Source organism: Esox lucius, chromosome 12, assembly GCF_011004845.1.
Source record: "Esox lucius isolate fEsoLuc1 chromosome 12, fEsoLuc1.pri, whole genome shotgun sequence".
NCBI classification, from domain to species: Eukaryota; Metazoa; Chordata; class Actinopteri; order Esociformes; family Esocidae; genus Esox; species Esox lucius.
Window position 1 is genome coordinate 26,017,743 of NC_047580.1, and position 9,292 is coordinate 26,027,034.

The 9,292-nt window shown below is 44.1% G+C and overlaps 1 protein-coding gene and 1 long non-coding RNA gene across 2 annotated transcripts; both read right to left on the reverse strand.

The window, feature by feature from the left end:
- Positions 1 to 2,178: 2,178 nt before the first annotated feature.
- LOC109616401 (transmembrane and death domain protein 1-like) lies at positions 2,179 to 5,838 on the reverse strand. Its single transcript, XM_020051527.2, has 5 exons — positions 5,746 to 5,838; positions 5,239 to 5,418; positions 4,804 to 4,929; positions 3,616 to 3,765; positions 2,179 to 2,573 (listed from the first exon to the last, which is right to left on the reverse strand). The coding sequence occupies exons 1-5, from the start codon at positions 5,819 to 5,821 to the stop codon at positions 2,179 to 2,181; spliced, it is 927 nt and encodes a 308-aa protein (XP_019907086.2). The 5' UTR covers positions 5,822 to 5,838.
- Positions 5,839 to 6,873: 1,035 nt separating this feature from the next.
- LOC105022282 lies at positions 6,874 to 8,556 on the reverse strand. The gene is made up of 2 exons (XR_828889.3): positions 8,383 to 8,556; positions 6,874 to 7,339 (listed from the first exon to the last, which is right to left on the reverse strand). It is a non-coding gene; the product is annotated as an uncharacterized LOC105022282 (long non-coding RNA).
- Between the last annotated feature and the right edge of the window lie 736 nt (positions 8,557 to 9,292).

Sequence of the window (9,292 nt, forward strand, 5' to 3'; positions counted from 1 at the left end):
GGCTGGGTAATTAGTTGCTCCTCAGTGCCAGACGGGCACACCACCGCCACCGGGAGGTAGAGATGGGCACGGGGCCTTCATCAGGATGGGACATGTCATGGGAACCGGGGAACAACCTTTGGTGAGGGACAGTTCCCGAAGGTTCCAATGCACCTGTCACACCACCCAACTTTTCTAGCCACTCGCTGACATGGTAATGCGTTTTTCCTCAACAAGCACAAAATAAATTATTATTAGTTCCAGAAAGCTTATTAGAATCATCGTCATGTGTCATACAAGACTGGTCCCACAGGGCCAGCCCATCACATTAGCCAACATCCATTTTACAACTTGTGCCTTGAAATCTGCGACCCCTAATTGTGTTTATTTTGTTGTAATCTGGCACAGTGCTTAGTTATTGTTGCTGGCTGAATGAAATGTGTGGATTCAAACACAATTATCTGAAATCTTTTAATTAGTCACAATTGGCAATTTACATTACAGTGATCCATTCAGCTGGCTATTCATCTTAATGTTGTAGCCTTCAACTAGTGTATATGTCTCCCCTTTGTTTGGGCTGGACTGCAATGAGATTTTTTTAGTCAGTGTCAAAAGTTACCTCTAGTAACTGATACTAGTAGTTTGCTTGTTTGTTTGTTTTCTACCATAGACAAAGATATTTGACAGATCACCATATATATCCTATGATGGTGTTCTTCATTGCGAGGGCCACAGGCCCCTGGTGGCCTTTAGTGCAGCCCATTACGGTCCCCTCCATTACATACAAGTTCCCTCTTATTTCTTTTTCCCAGGATGATGTAAAACATTCTATTTCAGAGCACATGGTGGATCATATAAGAACGCACAAATTAATTGTCTGGTTAGTAAGCTTAGATTACACAGAACACAGCTTGATGCATTTCCCTTCTACTTTTTCCGTCAGATGTTATTAAATACCTACTGTATTTTCAAACGAGTTAAGTCATGAATGCTGGTGTAGCCCCACCCCCCCCACCACCCCCAAAATATATCTATGTTTGCAGCTGGCTAGCAAATGCAAGATTATAAAGTGGCAGATACTCTAAGTGAGTGTAACCTCACAAGCACTGATTTCACTGACCCCTGGTTGGACATGCAGTGTTGAAAATGGCTAAGAGGAAGGCATGCCACAATCTTCAACTCTCCTGGGCCTTTTGGGAGTGGATGCAATGAGACAAGGTTGTAGGTACAATTTGGGGGGGGGGGGGTGCGTAGGCGGGACGTCGGGGTTGGATTAAAATGAATTGTTTTACGTATTGACACAATTTCCTTTAGTATATAATCTTAACATGGTTAGATCTTTGCCTAACAGTGGGGATTGTTTTCTTTAATCGTGGAATGCTGACCTGTGAAGCAATGCCTATTTACATCTACATTTTAGTCATTTAGCAGACTTATCCAGTGTGACTTATAGTGAGAGCATACATTTTCATAATGGCCCCCTGTAGGGTCTATTACCCATATTTAATTGGTATATTATTTCTTTCTTTTAATTCTCTCTTTGAATATTTGATGAAGGGGGTTGTTGGCAATTGCCTGTACTCAACGGAGAATGCTTTGTTATCCTTGTGAATATTCATACAGTGTCTCAAATTTCGACAGGGACAGTTCTGATATACTTTTCCTACTTACACTTCTATCAGTACCCTCATAACAATCTAAGCACTACAAAGCCTCACATAGTAAAAAAGCTTGTTGATATGATGTTGCCTAATATCTCTATTGCTGCCATTTAATATCTATGGGTTATATGCATGGCACAGTCCCATTTAAGACCGATGGCCCAAAGCTGATTGTGACAGATGTTGTGGCTAGTTATGTTTGTTTAGCGTTGATTGGTGCCGCACAAAAGACATTGTCTAGCCACACTGGAAAGTTTGCAGGGATAATGACTGGCTACTACTAATGGCATAATAATAAACAACGGCAGCACCACTTCTGTTGTGTCAGAGTTACTGTAATAAATATGTCGGCCCTGCAGCATTAACCTGAACAGTGACTCTTAATTGAATATGCAGCCTGGTGTATATAAATGATGGCATCCGGACACCGCACAGACGGGGACATCATTCTGGAGACTAGCTTTATGATTCTACGGAGCATTGTCTTTCATATTCTTTCCCGTTATTTATGTGAACCCCTTGTAAATCATTGGCCTGTCTAGATGACCAAGGCCCTGCCTGGAATTTCTAGACTCCGAATGACTTTTTTCGGCTTGTAGGGGCCATTTCCGCAGCTACCACATTCTCCAGCCTCAGCCAACGTTTTGTGATCCTGGCTTGAATGATGATAGCGTTCGTGTGGCAACAATGATGATGGACCCGTGGTCTCGCCAGCGTGGTGGATTAGCTTCCCGTGGTCGCCGTGGGAGATATGCAGCAGGAAGAGGAGGATGGGGATGACGATGACAAAGGCCCCGGTGAAGCCTAGCAGGACTCCGTAAACCAGGGGCCACGCGCCATTCAGTAGGCGCCGCTGGTACGGTTGGACAGGAGCTCTCTCCACCACCAGTTCAAGGTCACTCCACTTCAGATCCCTAACTGGAATATTTCTTACTGTATGCCAATCAAGAACAGCAGAACAACAGATCCCTTTACTGACAACCAATCAATTGCAGCACAGAAGGTGGAGTCATTACAAACTGTAAGAGAATCAGAGCCTTGTTTTATCGTGGGCCCCTTGGGCATGAAGAAATGTGGCATTCATCCCCGAAAGAATCTCTAGAATATTTTTTTGTTGTTGACAGGTTATAATTGCATTTTTGAATTTGCCAATGCCTTGGGACAAGCAGTTCCTCAAAGTGAGTTGTCATGGGAAGCCATATCGTCAAAGTGAAGAGTTGATGCTAATGATTGTTAATGAATTGGATTGCTGCCCACTGACCAGCTAATGCAAGTAAGTGTTTTTTTTTTTAGATGACAATAATGTTGTTTCGATGAACAAGACATGATGCCAGGTGTGCGTCTGAGATAATTTTATAATTAGTTTAAACGGCTGAAAAGGTCAACTGTCACAGCACCTTCTGAGGTATCATGGGACTCTTTTCCCCGACCAATACTCTCCGTGGAAACTGAAGTCTAAAGACAACGTTTCGCTCGATGTGTGTTGGAGTGGAATGCGCGCATGCCTGCACTAGGAAAAAGCAAAGGAGTTGAGAAGGAGGCTCCAGACAGTTGAGACAGGGACCACACCAGCCATGCTGCCCTCACCGTCGTTGGGCCCCGCATGGAGAAATCCACCAGGCCTGGTAAAGCAGGGTGGAGAGGCCACCGCTGGGGCCCATTCTTCCAAAACAACTGCCGGGAGGCCTCCCTGGAGGTGTCGTTGCCTTCATGTCACAACGGTGGACCTGTAGACTATGATTACCCCCTCACCCGCCTGGTTTTGGTAATAAAATGGCCTCCGAGGGGCTGAACACTCCCTCTGTGTCTGTTCCCTGTTTCTACCCGTTACATATGTTCCTTTTTATTTTAAGGAAGTGACTCTCCTTCCCAGTGTAGTATAGCGCTGATGCCGAAGCTCATACACGCCGATCACACGATCGATACACTACACGATCCACACATCTACCCATGTGCCCATTGCTCTTGACCTCACCATGCCTTGCTTGAGGTTGCGCGTCTTTGTGGGGTTTTTCCTTCTCAGACTGGACCAGAGGAGATTCTATGGCGTTGACTGTCTGATGATACTCCTCCACATACTTCATCAAACTCAATGTTTTGTCCTGGTTGATATTCTTCCCCATCTCTGGAAGAGTGAAAGTACGTTGCTGCAGTGACTGTCTTATTTATGGTGATTCATGCATTGGCGTGACCAAGATACATTACAACTGTTGTTACAGCATGTGTTGGATTCCCTTTATTAAATCATTGAATTGAATATCAGACTGGGTCAATACGAGTGGTTCAACCTGAGGAGGGTTCTGAGAATCAAAAGGGTTGCATTACCTCTAACTGATCAAAGCCATTAAAATAGTTTCTACATTATGCTTTACCCTCGTGTGTTTTGGCTGTTGACCATCAGATAAAACACTGTTTTGTGGGACAAATTAGAAAGTTTGAACTGTTTCTGAGCTACTTGAATCTGTTCGGGAAACTAAACAAAAACTTTTTTAGCCGTGGTGTCATTTGGTAAGGGTAAGGAGTTTGAGTAGCCAAGCAATGTAAACAATGTCCTGGGTCATTGGTTTTATGTGTATTCCCAGATTCCCCACATTGTTTGCAAAAAAAATATTGCTTTCATAGACCGTATTGACTCAAGCAATGTTCTTGGGCTGTCATGCTTTTGTAATTTTTCAGTCTCTCCTTGCCTCTATCCCCCTCGCTTTCTCCCTTGCCCCGTCTCTCTCTCCCTCGGTCTCTCTCTTCAGCTCTCTCTCCCTGCCTACCTTCCCCTAGGTCGGTCTCTCCCGAGCTTTCTCTCTTTCTCGTCCTCTATCTTTATTTCTAACGATGAAAGGACCAGATGGTTTCTTGTGAGTTTGGTGTCAGCTCCGCTGAGTCATCTGTCAGATCATTTACACCTCCTCAGATCTGTCTCCACTCCACTGTGGAGTCCCTTCCACACTCAGCCTCATGCCAGAGACAGTCTTTTCCCAAGCTATGCCATTTCTACAATTCCAATTAAAATGGATCTTGTTATAATTATATATTTCTGTAGACATTGTTTGTTTGTTTTTTTTAACCTATGGAAGACTTGTGGACTGAAAAAAAGAAGTTCTTTCAATTTACGTCAGTCCCTTGGTCAGTACTTTGGTCCTTCTGTTTATCTGTCTTTCTGACTGACCTATGGCGATGTCTGTCCGCCCGACTTGCTGCAGGGCGCGAGACAGCCTGTCGTAGTATGTCTGTTCTCCGTGCTTCAGCAGCCAGTTTGTCAGAGCTGTCCTGCACTGAGCCTCGCTGTCCCTGCCTGACAGACACAAAGCATATGGCTGTCAGACAGCGGGCCCAGTCATGCCGCTGCCGATTACAAGGGACAGGAAAACAGAGCAGGACATGGGCGGACAGACAGCTCATTCTCCTCTGAATCCTCAGCAGTCTGACGTTAGAATTAGCATTGTGTTACAGATCCACATGCCCGTCCGTTTCTTGCTCGTTCTCAATACATAACAAAATGTGTAAAAGTGCAGTCATTATATATTGTGCAGACATAGTAGCTAGTCTTGCAGAGTGTATCATCTGAGCTGTTAGTTGTGGTGTATTGTCGACGCTGCTGTACCAGTGTCCCTCTTGATTCTCTTCTGGAGGTCCAGTTGGTTGTTCTCCAGGGAGAGACGGTTGAGCCGCTGAAAGATGTTCTCCTCTGGGTGGGAGAGGGCAGACAGGAGGTCCTCACACTCGCTGGAGGTCAGCAGCTCCACCAGACGACCCAGCTGGTGTGCACTAATGTCCTCAGCCACTGAGGAGGTTCACAAGAGGAGCGTCAATGGGGCTGTGCCATGATGGTAATCACTGTGACAGTCTATAGCTGACTCATTACAGGAACAGTTCTGAATAACATGGGTAGTGCTAATGACCAGCATCCCAGGTAGGAGTATCACAGGCTCTCAATTAGCAAGTAGTGTAAGTGTGAAGAGAAAAGTAATTTCATTCTCTTTCACAATGACAATTAAAGAGCTAATTTCACACAACAGTTGGAGCACCCTGCAAATCCCTGATTAATTATAACTGACGATGATTCACTCTTAGCATGATAGCAGCTGTGTGGAACATTTTCGGTTCTCACCTGTGTCGTCGCCGAGCCTCCGGCTTGGGCTCAGGAGGAGTAGGAGGAGACGTAAGAGAACTGCCTGCACCGTCATGAGTGCTACTAGCAGCGGTTTCGTCTGTACCAACTTTACAGGTACTCCCTGGCTGCAGTAGAAGCTGTTTTCTAAACGGCAGTTGAGACCGGAATTCACAGTCATAAAAGAATGGAGCACATTCTCTGTTCTATGATGGAACTATTCAGTGTTTAGAAGAAAACACTTTTGAAAATCACATGGATGGGGATTGGCGTTGTTTTTGTTTTTCACCGCAGATAATTAAGCTATTAGTCTTTTTTGGTTCAGTGTCTGCCTCCTCGTTAGACAGAAAAGCAGGCAGTGGACTACTTTACAACACAACTATCTGCTTCAGCTAAGCTAGCCAGAACTCATCCTTTGTGAGGTTTTGTGTGTTTGACAGGCTAGCACCTGTCATTGCTTTGTTGCTTGAACACTGTTTGAGGCCTGCAGAAAATGTTGCCATGCTAATGAGAGCTATAGGGTGCATTTATGTGAGAGGAGCCTCAGGGATAACCTGGGGTTAAAACTTTGTTTTGCCTTTTGTATTCATGGTTTTGTTTTTACATTAAAAGCTCTCCAAAGGGGAATTGAATAAAAGGCATCCAAAACAAACAAATGGCACCAGCAATGAGCACTGGTTTAAACACCCCAGATGAAATGCTGCTGTGTTTTATCACAAATATTATTAAATCTAACATTTTTAGCCAGACCAGGCCTGGGGAAAAACATGATGCTTGTGACTAGGATTCAATATTAGAGAACACTTTACTCTTTGAAAGATCAAAGGTTTATATAAAACCCTTTGCACTCCAGTTTAGTATCCTGTACAGTATGAGGACACATTTTGAAAATAAAATAATCAAGGGCTTATTGATCTTGTGGCTTATTGATCCATGCTACTCCATTGCAATGATCTTGGTTGGTACGTGTGAGCTGCTGAAAATACAGGTTGTGTCATTGGGTTCTGCTGTATTACAGGATGTGGAATGTTCATTTGTGGAATGTTTGTTGGGGTTAAAGTAGCTCTTGCGCGAATTATAGAATTAGAATAGCTCCTGGACCAAGGACAGAGCCAGAGACAGGACGCATTGGGTCTTTCAACATACAGTTTAATTGGTGTATAATTGCAAACAAACACAGAGATGGGATACACAGTTTAATAAAATAATTCAACATATACAAAATTTTTACAATGGATGTTATGAAGAAAAAGAATCAAGAAGACAAAGGCAAGAATCAGTACCGCGTTTCCAAAAAAAAGAAAGAATCGGGACTAGTGATGGTTACGTGCAGTGCCATTTACTGTAGGATCATATCAGCAATAAATATGACAATTTTATAGATATTGTTTAGTGTAAATGATTGGATGTGTCACCAAGTGTTCCTTGCAATCTGGAAATGGACTCAGTTGCAAGGCTCAAGCTCCATGCCTCTTACTCTTCACTTCACTGAAATCTGGTTAGATAAAGGCACAGACTCCGGTGGAATGAAGGATAGAATGCATGGAAAGTCCCTGCGGTCCCTCCAGTCAGGCTGCAGCATACCGTCATTGGTCTGAAACAAAAGAAACTAAAGTTAATTAATGGAAGGAACCTTTGTTTCAGCCAGTGAACACATTTGATTATCCCTCCCCTTTTCTCTATTGTGGAGAAGAAAATCGCTGATTTTGCTTTTGGTTTAAGAAAGCAACACCCTTCTCTTTGTACTGCTTCTGGATTATCTGGAACCACTTGAAATAGAGGTTTTGAGAGCTTGGCCGGGCCCCTGGGAGCTGCTGCAGGGCCCTGTGTGATTCATGATTCCGGACAGTAGCTGTAGGGGAGTTTGGGTGAGGGAGGGTGGGGGGGGGGGCAGGGTGTGGAGCAGAAGCCTCTCCCTGTCAGCTCAGCCTGATCCACGGCCTGTGCCAGACCAGACCTGCCCTCTACCTGCTCAGTGGTGACAGGGCTCCAGGCAGGCAGGAGGGAGAAGCCTCTTTCTGGCACTCGATCACATGCCTGCCTGAGCGCTGGCTTCACGGCTCCGCGTCATATCCCACCCACCGCTCCACGGCTTCCCCAACACCGCTCAACACCCGGCGACGCCCCTCAACACCCCCCAACACCGCTCGACACCATCGTTCTGCTGCAGAGTGCACCTGCGTAGTTCTTTAATATTGATCTGACGTGTGCATGCAAACACGCTCAGGCCCACACCCTGACATGTCCACACACGCACACACACGCACACACACGCACACATGCATTTACCTGACTAACAACTTCTCCCCAGGTTCTACTACCTGATTGTTGTTGGTTACATGCATATTTTCTCATTACCATCTCATTTCTTATCAGTTTCTTGTTTGCTATGTTTTCAGTCGCTTCCTTTCTGATTTGTAATTAGCTGTTATTCCATTAAAATGTGTTATTTCTCCGCAGAGTTTAATTGCATGAAGTCCACGATCCTGCAATGATTTCGCAAACTAATTACTTTCTAACTCCACTCGACTAACTTCCAGATAAATAAACCCAATTCAAATAGTATGTTGGATCTTTGAAGACTGTTCACACGTTCAGCATGGCTAATAATACAGATATTTCACCGACCACACTCACCTGGCTGGTGTTTTAATTCCACACCTTCTGTAGAGGGAAGCAGAAGCAAAACTTCTAATGATGAAATCAGTCTGAGAATCGCCAACTGTCACATAAACCTGTGTTCCTTTGTGGATAAAAAGACTTGCGGTTGCAGAGTGATGTTACTTTCTTCAGGCAACCGTACTTCTCTACCTGGCTCAGGTAACGCTGTTTTAGAGGCCCAGCGTGGACCAATGGGATATCAGCCCTCCCAAATAAGGCATACCCCTGTCTTTACCCCCTGATCCACATTATAGCGCAGCCACACCCTTTTATGTGGCACTGTTTTACAGCCTTTTCTGCAGTATGCTACACCTCTCGATTGCTGGAGTCTTGAATTATAAATAGGAAGCAGGGAGCCATTACATTGAACATTGAATGTGTTGTACCTGGGGCTTGTGGTCATTTATTTGGTCATTTCGGTTTCTGAATTGTAGGAATGTAGAGCTTTGTTCGTTGTGCAAATGTGTTCCTTTTAGTAGTGTGCTTCTGAAACTCTACTCATTTTGCTCCATCTCTTCAGAGGGTATCACTTCTCATTAAACTGGTTCATTTGTGTTGTAATCCAGAGCTTCTCCATATCCATATCAATTCTCATAGCAATATTGGAGAAATAATTGCGCAGGTTTTGTGAAAAGGAATAGTGTAATTTGTGTCTGTGTAATTAGCGGCAGTTATAAATGTTCAAGCACTTTAGAATTACTATAATCCACATGGAAATAGGATATTAACATAGTAATTCAACAATAGAGTTCTTTTTTCTGCAGCCTTTGGTTTATCAGTTCCAAAATAACTTTTCAATTACAGCCGTAACCACCTTCATACATATATGGAATATTCTGGCGACTTCCTGGGAACATTGACGGCAAATGTCTACATCGCTGTAGCT

Bases quoted from the DNA above. Each gene is read 5' to 3' on its own strand.
- LOC109616401 (XM_020051527.2), bottom strand. From the start codon at position 5,821: ATGACGGTGCAGGCAGTTCTCTTACGTCTCCTCCTACTCCTCCTGAGC. The intron at 5,419-5,745 runs GTGAGAACCGAA...GAACCTCCTCAG, and splicing joins GAGGCTCGGCGACGACACAG to TGGCTGAGGACATTAGTGCA. The intron at 2,574-3,615 runs GTGAGGTCAAGA...ATTGGCATACAG, and splicing joins GCAACCTCAAGCAAGGCATG to TAAGAAATATTCCAGTTAGG.